This window comes from Amblyomma americanum, chromosome 11, assembly GCF_052857255.1.
Source record: "Amblyomma americanum isolate KBUSLIRL-KWMA chromosome 11, ASM5285725v1, whole genome shotgun sequence".
NCBI lineage: Eukaryota > Metazoa > Arthropoda > Arachnida > Ixodida > Ixodidae > Amblyomma > Amblyomma americanum.
The window spans coordinates 94,988,776-95,006,426 of NC_135507.1; the positions used below are offsets into that span (position 1 = coordinate 94,988,776).

The 17,651-nt window shown below is 48.5% G+C and overlaps 1 protein-coding gene across 3 annotated transcripts in view; it reads left to right on the forward strand.

Annotated features, from left to right (window-relative positions):
* Positions 1-4,339: 4,339 nt before the first annotated feature.
* LOC144110716 (deubiquitinating protein VCPIP1-like) overlaps positions 4,340-17,651 on the forward strand; it is a 95,220-nt gene continuing 81,908 nt past the window's right edge. Inside the window, exons 1-2 of one of the 3 annotated variants that reach the window (XM_077643784.1) lie at positions 4,340-4,567; positions 7,471-7,747. In XM_077643784.1, the coding sequence (XP_077499910.1) occupies positions 7,513-7,747 (235 nt within the window). In that variant the 5' untranslated portion in view covers positions 4,340-4,567; positions 7,471-7,512. Of the gene's footprint in view, positions 5,336-7,470; positions 7,752-17,651 lie in introns of all 3 variants that reach the window. The other 2 variants (XM_077643785.1, XM_077643786.1) reach the window with 2 other exon arrangements.

Below are 17,651 nucleotides of genomic sequence, written 5' to 3' on the forward strand. Positions count from 1 at the left end.
CACAATGAATGAATGAATGAATGAATGAATGAATGAATGAATGAATGAATGAATGAATGAACTTTATTCCCGTCATCATGGGGCCTCAAGGTCGGGACGCAGCAATTAGGAGGGGGTGCCTCCCGGCCGGCTCTCAGCACCGGAGACCGCGGAGAGTCCTGTAGTAAGCTGTCTCCGCCTGACGGATGACGAGTCTGCTGATCCGGGTAGTGGCTCCGGATCAGCTCTTCCCAGGTGGCAGGGTCTGGGATGCTCTGTGATTTAGCCCCAGGAGAATCCTTACACTCCCAAATTAAGTGATTTTGCGAACTCACTTGACGCAGCTACTTTCGTACTGCGCGCCATATACGAAAAAAAAAAAAAACGGAACTACTCGATATGTGGTGCTTGGTATAGCGGAGCGGTGGCGCCACCTTCTTTCACCTTCTTTCACCGCAATTTTTCAGGGAATTTTTTTTTATTTACTTCTTTCTTCGATGATAGCATAAAAAAAGGTTTACTTTCATGTAGAATATAAAGTATGAGGTTTTTGCACTTTTAGTAAATTTAGTGTGAAGCAGCAGCTTAAAAATAAAATCTAAAATTAATACCAATATTATATTTTTCGTTTCCGTAAACGCGTGGGAAACTAATTTTACTTTTGATATGCTTTCAGAATATGCATCGCGTTGTCAGCTGCAAAACACAATTTAGCCTTTCACATGCCTCTTCAGGGGTTATTAATTAAAAGTTAAACACAGATGTTAAATAGACATGATCTTTTCTGACGAGAAACTTTCTGACGATGTAGTTTAAATTCTCTTACACATGATGGTCATGTAAACTAAGTTATTAGGAAACAAAACTGAAACCAAAGTATAGTTCTGGTTTTCACTTGCTATTGTAGTAGCGTGCTCTTTTACTTCAATGGCCGATGTTTGGGACGATGTATTGACGACGCATGAAGCAGTGCTGCCAACCCTAGGGATTTTCCCCTAGATCTAGGGAATTTGAACTTTGTTTAGGGGGAAAGGGATTTTTGTTGTAATCTAGGGAAATTTTACTTTCCGCATGTGTCTTTTTTATTTTTCGATGTGAATCGGCTCCTTATTCACTGTTTCTTCACCACCTTGATTTTGAGAATCTGGCTATGCGCCATGTGCACGAGGGGAAAGCGTTGTTGGGATCGAGGTGGCGTGGTCAGGCCGGGAGGAGGTACGAGGATGACGGGACTCAGGGAGACTTTGGAGGGACAACAAGACATTCTATTTACATGGTGAAGGAAATGCACGGACTGTACAGAGATGATGAGGGAAGCGCTGGTAGAGACTCGATGGGTAAGGCGGACGGGCGCCCTGAAATAGGGTTTGCCTCCGGTTCCTGCCTTCTTTACCCGTTAAGAAACAAGTCTGGCCACCGCCCTTGAACAGAGTCGATGGCGCATCTGCCTAGGCAAAAGTTGGGACGCTTCCTTTGCTTCGAATTTCCTGGTCGGTTCCTGGAACAGTCTAGCTTTAGCAGTACCAGAAGCACGCTGTCCAAGAAGCACGATTCCTCAAAATCACGGCTGAAGGTAGTTGGGTGTGTTTAGAGGAAACTGACGCCAACCAATATTTTTAACTTTAGCCAAGGTTTCTGGACCAACGCGGTCTCTTCTTCAGGGGTGACTAAAGTGTGCCAGCAGCAGCGGGTTGCTGCCTTCGTTCTCCGTTTGTTAGCGCGTGGCGCACTCCATGCACTAACGTACGCGGAGGGGAGTGTTGCTGGAGTGCTATTCATCGACACCTTTGTCAGCCGGATGTGCCATGACTCCGCAGTCGCCTCTTGAACCGGTTTGGCTCCACGGCCAAGACGCTCACCTCCTCGAAGGCTATCCTGTGGTCGGCGCGCTCGCAGTGTTCGGCGAGGGAGTTAGATTCTGAATTCATTTGCCGGATGTCATTTTTGTGTTGCCTTATTCTTTGGTGGAGGTTTTTTGTTTTGCCAATGTATGGTGCCGGGCACTTTGATCATAAGATTTTGTAAACGACACCTGGTTGTTTTTCTCTGGGACACGGTTTTTCGGTCATGGCAAGAAGCGGTTTGTTGTCGAAACAGGTTCGTGAGCCTATGTCGATTTCATGTTTTCTCAGAATGCGTGCGAGTGCCTCGCTGGTTCCCCTCACATATAGAAGCACAACACGCGCGTTTCGTTGTCTCATTGTTAGCTGGTTGCCCTGTCCTCTGAGCTTGACTGGCGACCAACGCGCTGAATAAAGCCACATGTGTAGCCATTCTTCTGTAGGCCGGCGAGAACGGTGGATTCTGCTTTTTTCTCCGCTTCAGAGGAGCAGATTGACTTTGCTACTCCAGTCAATCTGCACCGCACATTCTTCGTCACCACGTCATCATCATCATCATCATTTATTTTTCCCTTAAGGCCCCGCCCCTTCACAGGGTATTACATAAGGAGGGCTTCGTACATAGGAAAATACAAGAACAAAGCCAAAGAGGTTTAAAAAAAGAGATTTAGTAAAACATATATAAACATACAAAGAGGGAAACTAGGACAACGATACAAGCAGTAACATCAAATGAGAACACAATTAGAACAGTTAAAAAAATTCAATCGAGCAGAGAGAGGAAATTACAAACGAATTGTTTCAGCACTTTAATCTAAGGGTGAGCTGCTTGTTGGAAGGGCTGATCTAGGTTGGACTCTCTTGGCTGGGTTCCGGTGAAATTCCGTAGAAAAATTCGTGACGAGTCTCCTTAGAACCAGACCCCGTGACTCGCCAGTTGAAGGTGAAGTGGTTAGTCTTTTAGAGGCCCAAGTCGACCCGGATGCAAGCAGAAATAGTCGTTGCTCTTTCACAACAGCTTAGGCGACTTCATATGAAGTCTCACAGGCGTGTGTCACCACTTCGCGCACTTTTGCGTGCACTGCCAGACACCCTTAGAGCGTGTGGGGGTAGCGGTCTCGGTCACAAAGGAGATGCCCTCGACTTAGCGTGACATAAAGCCGATCTGTTTGCGGGATGTACCGTTGGAGCGTGTACCGTACAGAGACCCAAAGAACTTCATACCTCTTGAGGAGATATACCTCGGCGGAAAAGTGATGTCGGCACTGTCGGAACCTCACGGCATAGACCGAACCATTACTCATAACTTCCGCCTCAGATGTTTGGAATTTTATATTGAAGCGGCAAGCCAGATATTAACCAGATTCCTATTGGACAACGTCCAGATCAAGAGACTGGAGGCAATCGACCCGCAAGTTGTCATCGAAAAGCGGATTTATTCAATAGCCCCACTTGCCACATCATTCCCTTCTGTGGTGCCAGAAAGAGAAATGAACAAAACTGAAGCAGAACGGAGACTGCTCCACAATAGAGAAATGGACCTGCCGGCAGATGCAAGCGTTCAACGCTTTTGGAAACGAGTGAAAGACGCCTGGCAAGGAGATGGGAGCCCAATGTTCCCTCTCTTGAGCGACTTCGTCTACAAGCTTCTCTGTTTGCCGCACTCCAGTGCAACAGTGGAGAGAGTTTTCTCTCAGATCAACCTGATGAAAACAAAGACCAGAAACAGCTTGATGACGCAAACCCTGGCAGCTACGCTTCACGCCAAGCGGGTTCTAAGAGGGGCCAACTTTTATGACTTTGCAGTGAAAGAACGCTTAATTGGCCTCATGAAAAAAGAAATGTGTATGCAGGAGTGAAACTCAGTCGGGATGCCACCCGAATGACGTGTCCTATGTTTTAGCGTTTGTTTGTTCACGCCAACATTTGGGCACAAAGTGGATTTTCCCTCGCTCTTTGACTGCAGCCGGTGAGCGTAAGTGTTCACTGCGAGATTTTCGTTAATTTCAGGGCTTAGGCCAGGATTTATTAGGCTTTGATATTAACTAATGTTTTCTTTACCCGTGATCACGTGGTACGCGAGTTTGCATGGGAAATCAATGTGTTATTTATATCAAAGTTGCTACCAAAGTGTGGTAAGAGGGTCTCTGCGAAATATAAGAGTTCACAATTCAACTACGCACGTTTTTTCCATGCCTGAATATTTTTTTTCGCATCTAGGGAAATCTAGGGAAGTTTGAGTGAAAATTTGGGGGAGAAGTGGCTTTCGAGGTTGGCAGCACTGGCATGAAGACACTCTGTAATCTTTGTTGTCAAATAGCGTTTTCGAAATGTACTGATGAGATTTTCAAAGCGTTGCATTTCAATGTATTCTATTGAATTTCTGCTTCCTGAGGCCTCAGATAAATCTGCGATAGGACACATTTTCGGTTTTTAAGGCGGTTTCGGTTCTGCATCTTTGGTGACGTCAAATGAAAGAGAATTGACGGTGGCTTCTCTACCCTGGCGCTACAGCGAACGCACTCAAAGCCTGGCGTCGTTGTGGTTGCTGTGGTGGTGACTCGGAGCTTGGAGATTTTCCGGTGTCTGCCGGATAACCGCATTTTCCCAGCTGGCTGCGCACCCCCTATCAGCGTGCGTGCGGGAGCGTTCGACATCGTCGCGAATTGTCATGGGAAGCACGGGCAGCTGAGAATGGATGCGATGTTGCTTCTAGACCTCTCGACGGCGCGAGCGCCTCTACTCGCGTAAGTTCATTCTTGGGATAAAAACAGCCCGTGAAGCCTTCCGCCTGACTTGGAGCTATCTGTGCTAACTGCACCACAAACAAGAGGAGAACGCGTTACCAGCGGGCATTCGCACACTTCGCATGCATGGTTGTTGTTCCTTTCCTGCTGCTGTGATCATTTCGACGGTGCTGTGCTTTGAGAAGTCTGTTTGCTAAAATGCCTAAACGTGCTTTTCGTTTCGTAGCTTCGCGCAGCTCGTATCGGAACAGAAACTCCCAACTGGAGGAACTCGGCGCCCTGTTCTCGTTTCGCCGTGTTTGTGCTCGTCGTTTCCTGCTCGCTACAAGATTTTTGAGGCATGTTGCTCAGTGCGATGAAATAGCGATCCTTTCCGTTGTAAACAGCGGTCTGGCGTCCCCCAACGGAGTGTTTTTATTTTGTAGGACCCGTGAAAATTTTTCGCATTGTAGGTTTTAGTTCAAGGACTGACGCGCTGCGCTGGAAAGGCGTCCGCGTTTAATATTCAACCGCCCCAGATAATCCCTCCTTCGGACCTCGGCGTCGGTTTGAAGGAAGAAAATAGACAACCCTGCGCGAAGCGAATGCAGCGTGCTCTGGACAGAAGGGTAACGTTCTTTTGTTGACAAGTTTTCGACTCGCAGTCCGCGCGTTATGATTGCGCTGCGTTCGCTTAATTTCCGTTCCGTTTTTGCCGCCCTTGCTTAGTTGTAGCGAGGCGCTGTTTGTTTCGCTACACTTCTGATCGCGGCCCTTGAAGCTGACGCGGTAAGCACTATGGTTTGGCATGTTGCCGCGGGAGTTGTAGGCGTGTGTTCTAAATACTGGGCAAAGGAGTAGCTTCTGCCGAGTGTTGTGAAATTTTTATGTCGTTGTCATGGTCATCCAGACTTGTAATATTGACAGCATAAACATATGCTGATGTGCTGGATGGTTTTTCATACTCAGATGAACCGGAGCAGAAGAATACAAAGTTCTGTTTTTTTTTGTCCATCTGCTGTCATTTTGGCTGGTACACAAAGCGTAAACATTGTTATTTTGACGTACTTGTGTAATGTAGTAATAGCAGCTTCTGAACATTTGCATGACTGATCATTTCAAAAAAAAAAAAAGATTTTGCTGCAAAAATCGATGTTTAACCTCTTCTGTTACAGCATGTTCGAATGCTTGTTTAACTTAGATACCGAACCCTCTGCTAGCAAGCTCTGTGGCTGGTGTGAGTAGCACCTGGTTTGGCTTTTGTTTGTTCTCAACAAAATTCAAACATTTTATTGCAGTACTTGCAAAGCTCGCCACTTGTGTCAGTTGTGCAACAAACAGGCGCAACAATACGTGTATAGCGCTGTGTATTGTGGACGCTGTCTGTCTTAGGGAGTGGCCAAGCCACTCTTTTAAGACCATCCATTAGTGAGAACACAGCTAGTTTATATTATGGCAGAGATTCTCTTGCATCATGCAAAGCTATAGGCCAGACTGTAGCATCTGTTTACAAGTTTGAATCTCGGTGCATAATATAGCTATCTATTTGTTTTTTCACATCTTTTGCTACACCCCATGTTAATGTTTCTACTCAACGTGGAAAGGTACTGGCACGTGTGTATGCAGGACATTACACAAAGGCACTTACTTTCCTTAGGTTCTTGAATTATATTGCAAACTCATTTGTTTGTTTTGATTTCGATCGGTCTAAATTTTTCATCCCTTCTCCAAGACAATTTTAGTTGTTTCTTGAGACCTCTCACAGGCCTTGTGTTCAGAAAACTTGGTGGACAACTATATAGTTTGTGCCAGCGCTGCATCTTGTTATTCATTTGTGGTGACCCTGACATCTTTCTTCCAAAAACTGGCCACGATAGGTGACCAGGTTTTTCAAGTAGAGTTTCAAGTACTGCTTTAAAGTTGATGGTCTTTCAAATTCACAATTATTTATTTTCCTTGTATAGCTCGGAAGCAGAGAGCGGAATTTTCTCCTTGATTTTGTGGCCGCATAAGTAGAAATTGTCACATTCCGGAGGCTTGAATAAAATGAATAAGGCATTCGGCTGCCTAGCCCTTGGATTTGGGACATTTTGTTTTCAGTGAAATGCAAAATATGCCAGTCTGCTCTGCAGTGTCACTGCGTGTTAAACCCCAGATGGTCTAAATTATCCAGTGCCCACAACTTCACCACCTTTTGCAGCCTATGCACGGTTTTAGGACACACCGTACCATCATTTTGTTCAGTTCTATTAGTGCGTGAGCATTCGAATGATCAGTGCAAGTAGAAAGCGCGAGCATTGCTGTCATTAGCCGGTGGCAAGTGGCCCACCTGTAACGCTGGGCCACCAGGCTACGAATAAACTTCGCATTTTACCTCGGCTATAACGAACCTTAGTATGCCACCTCATCTATAATTATCTTTCATGTATTAACCTATGATATAACAAACCTTTAGTGTTAACCTCAAATACAACAAACCTTATTGTGTTAACCTCAGATATAATGAACATTTATGTGTTACCCCAGATATAATGAACCTAAGTGCACCACATCGGATATAACAAAGGTTTGGCTGCTAACACATTGAAACGATGCCCTGAAGATTGCTTAAGAGTTTTTTTTTCCTAGGACCAGAGAAGCTACTGTTCTATTTTAGTTCGCTAGTAGTGAGTGCAACCTGCCAAGGTGTGCATACGTGCCCACACACACCCACGCACACAGACAGGCACAGAGAGAGAGCCTGGGCAGGGTGTAATGACTTTACAAGGTCATGTGACTTGGGTGGCAGGTAGGTGATAAACAATGCAGCGCTAGCACACGTAAATTGGATTTGGCATAACTGTGCAGATCGACTGTCATTTTGTTTTCGCTGACTTAGCACTCAACTGAAAAGAAGATTTTCCTCCTCTTCTTCTCTTCTGCAGGTGATACCACTTGTCAGCTAGAGTGACTTTGTGGCAGTGGAAATGGACGCCACATCCGCGGGGACTCAGTCGCTCAAAGAGCCCGCGCAGCCCCGTGTGCTGAGTGCAACGTGCCCCGACGAGGCTTGCTGCGCGCGTCTCTTCTTCCCGTCCTACGACCAGAGCGTCGAGTGTCCCCAGTGTGGTCAGCGCCATGATCGCACTGCTCTGCGCGACGTCAAGGAGGTGTCCAACCCCGGCATCGCCTTCCACTCGCTCATCCGCAACATCCTCATCAGTTAGTGAGCTCTACAGTTGACTTGTGTCATTATGGCTTGCAGACACCAAATTTGGGTTGCATGTTCTAATAGCTGTGACCTCAAAGGTGGGTTTAGTTCACGTGAGGCATGAAAAATTGCAATACGATTGCTGCTTCGTCATTTTAATTCACTGCAACATTAAAGGGGTACAGACACAAAGTTTTTCGGCATTCATTTTTTTTTGCCTTGAAAGAGTCCTGTGGGACTAGTAATCATGAAAACGAGCTCTAAACAAATGCGTGGCGTGACAAAACCATTCTGTGTCGCCAGTTTTTGTCTCAGTCGGCCTTGGCGCTGAATTGCACCTTGATGTCACGATCGACTGGCCAACCTGGCTACCACATTCCTAATGACCTGCCGTGGTGGCTTAGTGGTTATGGTGCTTGGCTGCTGGCCCAAAAGATGTGGGTTCGATTCCGGCTGCAGCGGTTGCATTTTGATGGAGGCGAATTGGTAGTGGCTTGTGTAGTGTGCATGTCAGTTCATGTCAAAGAACCCCAGGTGGTTGGATTTTCTGGGGACCTCGGCTACGGCATTCCTCAGGGCGTGAGCCGCTTATGGATGTTGAACCGTATAAACCATAAACATTCTTAATCACGTCAGCGTTACCGGCAAGCACTAGAGTCGAGCCCACTTATAATGGCCGCACTTTTAACGAATGCTCGCTTATTATTGACGAATGGGGTGCCGCAGTCAAAATATCCATTATGGCAATGGGGCTACATCGCATACAAAGAACAGCCTTGGCAGCGTAACTTAGAACGAACTTAGAAGGTGCCGTAAACTCGTCCCCACAGTCTAAAAACCTTTGCTTTGGGTAAGCGCTGAGATCGAAGATGTCTCCGGGTGACCTTGACACCCTCCCACGGTAAACATGAGAACCCAAAAGTGCAATAAAAAATGGGGACATATTGCCAATAAAACTGCGTAGGTTTACCAAGTGCTGCTATCGAAAATGTTTGCCTTGAAAGATGATGTGTGCACTGATGAAAGACATGGCAAGGCATGTTAACATCCTACTTTGCACGAGCTTGTATTGCAACGACCGGCAGTGACCCATTTGCAATTGGCAAGTCTTGCACACTGCATTGGTTCGGCAGCTGCGTTTCAGTATGCTACAGGTTGACCACAGAGCCCTCAATAATGCTTGAGTTTTTGATAGTATGTGATTAGAGTGCAGCCAGGCATAGGTTCCAATGCCGCGGTGGGTATCGCGTATGATTTCGTTGTCAAGTTGCTTGTTGCGTTCGACCATGACATAGCGAAGAAAATATGAGCTCCAACTCGTGCTTGACAACTTTGAAACGCACCTTGTGTTGCTTTTTATGGCTGTGGTAACAACGTTCCTCTCTCCACCAAATGCCAAATGAAAGATCCAACCACTGGACATCGGCGTTATTCACGTGCTCAAGGTGTCCTATATACATGATAGGCGCATCATCCAGCTCATGCTGAAAGCAATTGACAAGCCAGATGGAGACGTTTCCGGTTCGAATATCTTTGTTTGCTGCTGCAGAAATGATTAAGGCCATGTGCTTGGAATTGATTGCAGAGTGCACTGGGAATTGCTTATGTAAAACATGGTCTGTAGGCCAAGGTATGACTGAGAACACTGTTGAACATCTGTGTACTTCAATGCATATTGGTTTGTAGCAACGCGTTTTTTATGTGCAGATGGCCGGACAGGATTTCGCCAGTTAAGACTTAGTGCAGATCGTGATGCGAGCATTGTAAAGCCACACACCGATGAAACCGTTGTACGTGAAGTACGAATGCTGCCCAACTGCCGAGAATCTGATGACAATGAGTACAGGGCCGACCTGCCACCAGTTTCCGTGAACGCTTAAACCCACGATTAGTATATCGTGTTCTTAATTAAAGCTAGCCTAATTGTTGGCTCTTGGGGCCTCGACGAGGAACATAAAGTATGACCTCTCTTGAAGGCTTGAGCAGTGCCTTGATATAATCTTCTTTGAAGAAGCCAGCACGAATGACAATTCTTTGTACAAGATAAACTCTGTTGGGCTTTGTATTTATGGCTGTAAAATGAGAAGTTCACTTAATACGAACCTCAGATACAACGTACGCAATCCGTGTGACCGATAGGTTTGTCATAATTGGGCTCGACTGTAGTTGCTCCTGTGAACCACTGGGTTTGTCGACGTCCCAGTAACTGGAGCAAGTGCAGCTTGACGTAACTCAGTGTGGGGGGAAATGCCGAGTGGCTCCTCAGACAACATTCTAAACTGAACTACATCCCTCACTAAGCCTGTGACTGAAACTTGCTAGATTTTGCCTCCTTACGCTGCTAAAACAAATCATACCATTTGTTTGTGTTTGAAATTTTGTGTGTTTACCCTTTTTGAGCCGGCCTGCCTCAAGAACCCGAATCTCAGAGTGGCAGCATGGTCGTTTGCGTACTTCATTGTCCGAGTCATCTTTTGGCAGTTGAAACTGAAGCAGCATGAGAGAAGGAATAATGAATTCTGTAGCGCTCATAGGTAGATACCACATGGTAATCCATATATACCAGCGTCTTAGTGCATCATTGTAAGGAATAAAATATTGCGATGGAAATTTGCTGTCTGAACTCTTTTAATGCAGTACATGTACCAAATCATGAATTGCAGTTTCCAAATATCCCTCAAGAAAAAAGTATACAACAGCTGTATCTTATCAGTACTCATCTGTGGGGTGGAAACGTGGAGGCTAACAGAAAGGGTGCAGCTGAAGTTAGACAACGCAGCGGGATATGGAAGGAAAAATGGTAGGTGTAACGTTAAGAGACCGGAAGCGGGCAGAGTGGTTGAGGGAAATAACGAGGGTTAACGACATCCTAGTCGAAATCAAGAAGAAGAAAAGTGCTTGGGCAAGGCATGTAATGCGAAGGTGCATCTATGCGCCGGTGCATCTGGGTGTCCTGGGCACGTTGTGAACTAAGAAATGCTCCCGTGAGGTTGCGCTGCCTCATTGGAGGAGATGTGGAGAGGGAAAAATCGGCGTGTGATGTGTGAGGCCGGGTGAACATGATCACCAATAATAATAATAATCTCTCAATGTTAGCGGCAGCATGGCGGCGGCAACGAACTGCATGACCCCAGAGAATTGTACTCGGCTTGCTTGTAAGTTTTGGCCTCGAATGCTTCCGTAGCATGCTGTGGCTAGCTTTTGCTTTTGAGCGGTGGGTGATGCAACCAGCGATGACATAAAGCGAAACCGACGCGGCGCAGCATCTCCAGCACTCCGAATCCAAAGCCACGCTGTCGTGCACGAGACCGTGACATGCGCGAAAAAACGAATTGGAGCTTTGGCTTTTGTTTGCGGCGCATATTTTACACGGTTTTCCAGTGCCCTTTGCATTCGATTGGTTGCAAGCAAAGAAGGCAGGCAGATTACGGTGTAGTAATTTAGAAATGTCGTCAGTCTGCAGCAATTAAGGCTTAAAAACGCTTCACTGTAAGATTGAAACTCTGTGGGAAGTAGACGGCAGTATGTTATTGAAAGAGGATATCGCCAAAAAGCAGAGTACTCTCATTGGTTTGGCAGTATGTGCGACTCGGGCTCGGAAAGCAAAATCGGGCAGATGTATTTGTGTGGCCGTCCTGGCGTCTTCTGTGTTTTGACCTTAACAATCGCGCAACCTCGCGACTCACAAGTGTGAATTCGTTGCGAGTCGCGGAGGTTGCGCTGTCATTTTGCTAAAAGCGGCAGTCGCGGAATGGTAGCATGCTGCTCGATTTTCCAGCCTTGCGACCATGCTCACAGACTGTTGCTCGGCCTACACGACTCCGGTGCAGTCCTCTGCTGTGCAAGTTCGGATCCGCCTCTCGCCTCTTCTGTTTTGATGATGAAGAGGCTTTCCGAAAAGTCCGAGCTTTAGAACAGAAGGTGTTTGCCTTCCAGGAAAAAAAAAGCAGAAGGTGATGACGAAATACTTTAGAATAAAATAACACGGTAATTTCACTACCAGGCTGCTTCCAAAATGTGTGTACTGCATATTCTGATAACTTTCATTAGTTCGAAGTTCGGTTAATTTGAACTTCATCGGTGTTGTGATGACCCCCATAATGCGCAGGTCCACACGGGACGGAGAGGCAAAGAGACACCGTATGGCTCAGTTTAAACAAACAGGTATATTCAATAAATACACATGATTAAGATTATACATCAGAGGCTGGGGCGTCCGAGCTTACGTGCCGACGACTTCATGGGGGCGATGGAGTGGCTCCGGAGTTGGGCTCGAGCGGTTGCTGTCAGAAGCTGCACGCCGTCGGGCTTCGGCGCTGAAGGCCCTCTTGGCGAACGATGTCGTCCTGAGCGTGCTTGCAGTAGAATTTCAATAGTCGTCCGTTTCTTCGAGGATGGTTCACAAACCCTTCCTCTAGTGTCGTTCGGCTTGGAAGATGAACAGGAGGCGAGCTTGTAGATGATGACAGCAGAGCATAATTTTACAACATACATATACAGAGAGTTAAACTGGAAAAAGCAGAACTGAATTTACAAAAGAACAAACTTTGCACTACTTTACTCATCGACCGGGCAGGTTAGTGCCTAAGTAGCATCACATTACATGCTAAGCATGGAGCCCCAGCTCAGACTGGACTGCATCCGTTTACATGTGCTTTTAAGCACTTGATTAACAGAGGACTAAGGGCGGTCATTTCCAGTGGCCCGCCCAAAGCATCAATTCTCCAATCCAAAATAACATGCGAGATGGGGACCACCCCTTGGGTTGGGCTTAGCCTCGAACCCAGAGTCTGTTAACAATACAAACTAAATAAACAAAAACGCCACCACTCTCTCTCAAGTGAGAGTATACACAGGCTCTCTCTTCGGAGCTAATTCACTAGCGCCTGTCTTTCCACATTCTTGGCGAGTACTGCCTGTCCGCCATGACAGGTGTCCGTCACGGCCCTTCTGGGAATGCGCTTTTGTTCACGAGGCACGGCGGGAAGCTGTGGGTGCCTTCCCGGCGATAGCCCACGTCGAAAGGGGAAGGAGGGAAAGAATGTTGTCTTCGCGGTAGCGCATAGCGTCGGCTGTGGTACGGCGCGCTCTGGCCCGCTGACAGCTCCCTTGTCCTGGAATGTGCCCGGAAATTGGGGAGGATAAAGCCTGTTTCCCCGCGGCGGCGGCGGCGGGTCCGGTTGTTCTGGTCGTCAAAGAGCATGGCTGGGTAATTGATGATGCCGCTGTCACGGCGGCGGGTCCCTTCGTCTACGCCGCGCCGTCGAACGTGGATCCTCGTAGCACACACAAAGAAATACCTGGGTTTCCGTCTACGCCGCGCCGTCGAACAATGTACCTCGTAGCACACAAGGAATGTCACACTCGCTCACCCTCCAGAAGAATGTTCTCCGAACATTTGAGTCCCTGCAGCTCCCCTTGTCTTTCAGAATCGCCTCGCACAGTGCGTCCGACAAAACACTTTTCGCTGCACTCAACACCACTGCACAACACCAATGCCTCCGCTGTCATAACTGGCGTCTCCAGGGGCAGCACTGATCTTCTTTTACAGATAAACATGAAACTCAGCACCCAAGCCTCTCCTTTCTAGTCCAAACTGGACGAAATAAATTTACCACAGTTACAAAGGAGCTCCCACTTCTAGCACGATCACGGCACAGACAAAAAAATAGATGACGAAAGGAAGTAGGGCAGGTTCTGCATGCGCTCCGCATGCTCTCCTGTGAAGGCGTTACTTAATGACAGAAAGGTTTAACTACTAACTCCGATAACTTACACATACGCATATAGCAATGTTATGAGCTGCGGCATTACACAATTCTGACCAGTTCACAACTCCGCTCTGTTTACACCATTAGTCCGACTTAGCTTTCCGATTTCGCAGCGGATATCGGCCTTCATGAGTCATACTAAGTAAGTCTGTGACCCTTTGTCTGCTTTGGGACTCGCGAGGGCTCGTGGCAGGAGCCTCCCCTGGCGTTATCTGCGCGGCAACCTCGCGCGCTTCTTCTTCTAGCAATGCATGAAGTAAATCCGGTGGCATTCCGGCCGTCACCTCTGGCGCCTGCCGAACAAATGCAGGAGAGGGCGTTTCTTGCGAACTATCTGCGCGCTCCGCTTCACTTCTGTCCCCATCAAAATCCGCGCTCTCCCTTTCCTCATTTCGTGAATACTGAACTGGTGCCGACTTGAGGCGATTTGCGTGTATCCTTATCAAGCGCTGGTTCACGTCTCGGACTCTGAAGTTTACCGGAGAAAGCTTCTCGACAACCTCGCACGGTCCTCTCCACTTCGTCTGGAACTTACGAGCTAGCCCAATCTGCCTTTGGCAGTTTTCAATGTACACGCTGTCCCCCACATTAAACGGCGCGTCTCTAGCACTTCGATCGTGCACCTCCTTCCTGCGCTTCGCCGCTTTCTTTAAGGCCTCTTTTGCGATGTCCCTCGCCACTTGCAAGCGCGATTCTAGCTCAACCTTATAGTCGTCCAGTGAAGCGTATGGGACACGACGGGGGCCCTCTGGCACTTCACTAGGCTGGTCCGGGTCTCGGCCGTAGAGAAGAAAGAATGGCGATTCGCCCGTGCTCTCGTGTGCTGCGGAATTGTAGGCAAACATTGCATACGGGAGCCACAAGTCCCAGTCCCGCTGGTCGCGCGAAACAAAATGCGACAGGAACCCGGCCACGGTTTGGTTCAGTCGCTCCACCGCGCCGTTGCAAGCCGGATGGTACGGTGTTGTCTGCTTCTTAGCGATCTTAAGCAGCTCGCAAACTCTCCTCATTAGCTGCGACACGAAGTTCGTTCCCCGATCTGTCAAGAGTTGCCTCGGGGGTCCATGTCGGAGCACGATCTGTTCGACAAATGCTCTTGCAACCGTGTCTGCCTTCTGATCTGGGAGTGCTACCGCTTCCGCATATTTTGAAAGGTGATCGACAAATACTAAAATGTACTTGTTTCCGGAAGTGGTCGTGGGCAAGGGGCCCATTATGTCCATACCTGTCCGCTCGAAGGGAGCCGAAACCTCAGGGAACGGCTGAATTGGAGCTGGTCTTCGTCCCTTGGGTGTTTTTCTTTCGAGACAGGAATGACACTTCGCACAGTAGTCTCTAACATCCTGTCGCATGCCACTCCAAAAGTACAAACGCTCCACACGCCTGCGTGTCTTCGCTACGCCAAAATGACCGGCGCATGGCGCATCGTGAAACGCGCGAAGAACCCTTTCTGTCCACGACCGAGGTATGACGACTCTCTCCCAAGCGGTTTTCTCTGGTCTCCCTTTCCTGGTTGGCCTCGTGCGCCGACACAGGGTGCCGTCTTTGCCAATGAAATAACCTAGCTGTTCGGGGTGAGACGGTGCGCCCTCTAAGCTTTCGATTATTCGCTTCAGGTCAGGATCTTTGCACTGCTCTGTGCGTAATTCGGCGGGGTCGACTACGGGGACAAACTCATCTATAGCTGCCACGGCAGCTGTAGATGAGTTTGTCCCCGTAGTCGACCCCGCCGAATTACGCACAGAGCGCGGCAGCTGTGCGGCTGAGTGCATCAGCATTCAGATGCGTCTTTCCTGACTTGTGCTCCACTTCAAAGCAGTATTCCTGCAGGTGTAGATTCCATCTAGCGAGTCGCGAGCTAGGGTCTCTGACACTCATCACCCATTTCAGAGGATGGCAGTCTGTGACTAGCTTGAATTTGCGGCCGTAAAGGTAGCATCTGAAGTGCTTTACTGCCCAGACAACGGCGAGGCACTCCCTTTCCGTAGCTCCGTACTTTTGCTCTGTGGGGCTCAGCTGTCGGCTAGCAAATGCAACGGGATGTTCTTTGCCCTCGATAACCTGAGATGGCACGGCACCAACTGCGAACTTTGACGCATCTGTGGCCATAACGAAGGGCAAATTAAAATCCGGGTGGCGCAACAGCGGTGCACTCATTAGCTTCCTTTTCAGGGCCCCAAAAGCATTCTCCGCGTTTTCGTCCCAGCGAAAGGCGACATTTTTTGCTGTTAAGGCGGTGAGCGGCTTAGCGAGCTTGGCGAACTCCTTTATGTGCCTTCGGTAGTAACCGATCAGGCCGAGAAACTGCCGGACCTGGCGGACGCTAGTCGGGGATGGAAAATCCGAGACACACCTTAGTTTCTCAGGGTCCGGTCGCACGCCGTCAGCTGAAACAACGTGCCCGAGGTATTTCACCTCGTTTTTGAGGAATTGGCACTTAGAGGGCTTCAGCTTGAGACCCGCTCCTCTTAGTCGCACCAAAACCTGCTCAATATCGCGCAAATGGTTCTCAAAACTGTCACTGTATATGATAATGTCATCCATATACACGAAGCACAGCCTCCCCAGAAGACCTGCCAGGATAACATCAGCGGTTCTCTGCCAGACAGCAGGGCTGTTGGCCAGACCCATCGGCATTCTTTTCCATTCATAGTGCCCTGAGGGCGTGTTGAATGCCGTTTTCTCGGCATCTGCCGGATCCATTGCTATCTGCCAGAATCCCCCCGCCATGTCCACTACCGTGAAGTACCTGGCAGAGCCCAGCTGAGAAAGCGTCTCCTGTATATTGGGGATGGGGTATGGATCGATGCGAGTTACGGCATTTAGTTTGCGGTAGTCCACTACCAATCGATACGAGCCATCTGGCTTTTCCACCAATAGTGCTGGTGCTCCCCAGGGTGACTTTGAGTGTTCGACAATGCCGCGATCAATCAGGTCCTGCACCTGCCGCTCCATCTCCTCACGTTGGGAGTAAGGAATCCTGTACGCACGCTGGTAAACGGGCGATGAAGTGCCGGTTTCTATCCTGTGCTTTATAACGCCACAGCAGCCCAAATCCAGGTTGGACGTGGCGAATACTTCCGAGTAGTCGTTCAGCAAACCAGCCAGAGCCTCCCTCTCCCTGGATTTTACGTGAGAAAGATCGAACGACACCTTTGGAGCAGCCGAAGGACTAGCATGCTCTACAGTTGCGAGTACCGTATCGGTGGGCTCACGTTGCTCTATCGCAGAGGTGAAGAAAGCCAATGTTTTGTTCTTGGGAAGGCTCAGTGGCTGCTGGCTACAGTTAACCACCCGTAGGGGCACTCTGTGGGCGTCATTAACTGTCACGAGGCACGCGGCTGCCTTCAGGCCATTGCTGAGAGAGTCGACCGGCTCAAGCACTCCCACGGCGCCACTCTCTACATCTGAAGGCACAAACGCGTACAAAATGTGCTCCGACCAAGGAAGGACGACCGCCTCCTCGACCAGCCGGACGGCAACCCGCGAATATACCTTCTCCAATGATCCCACTGTTTGACGGGTGTCAATATCGGTAATGCGAATCTCAGCCCCTCTCCTGTTCAAAAACGGAACTTTTGAGCCGCCCGCATTAACCTCTTCCTCAGAGAATGAGACTACTACCTTCCCTTTTCTCAAAAAATCCTGCCCTAATATACCTGACACTCCGTTTGGCAGAGACACCGTGTCCAGGCATACGTAGCAGGGGTGCTCCAATGCAATTCCGCCGAGAGAGAAGTGTAACCGGTAGAGTCCACTTATGCCAAGAGGATCCCCCGTTATGCCTACAAATTTGGTTGCCATACCACCAGACGCTTTCAACACCTCGCGGTCCCCCTTCCTTCGAAGCGTGTTAAAACTGCTCTCCTTAAGCAATGTCACCTTTGACCCCGTATCTATCAACAATTCCATACAACAACCATTTAACTTGCAACGCACAACAGGGCATGCCTCGTCGGCCACACAAACTACCACCACCTCATCATCTACTGCTCCCTCCCCACGCTCCTCAGGCTGGGGAGGACTAACTAGTTTTTTGTCTCGGTATCTGGAGCCCCGCTGTAGGCTTGCTTAGGGCGTGTCTCGCCTGCTTCTCTTTGTGGCTCCCCACGGCGCACGTTTTGGCAGAACCTGGCGATGTGTC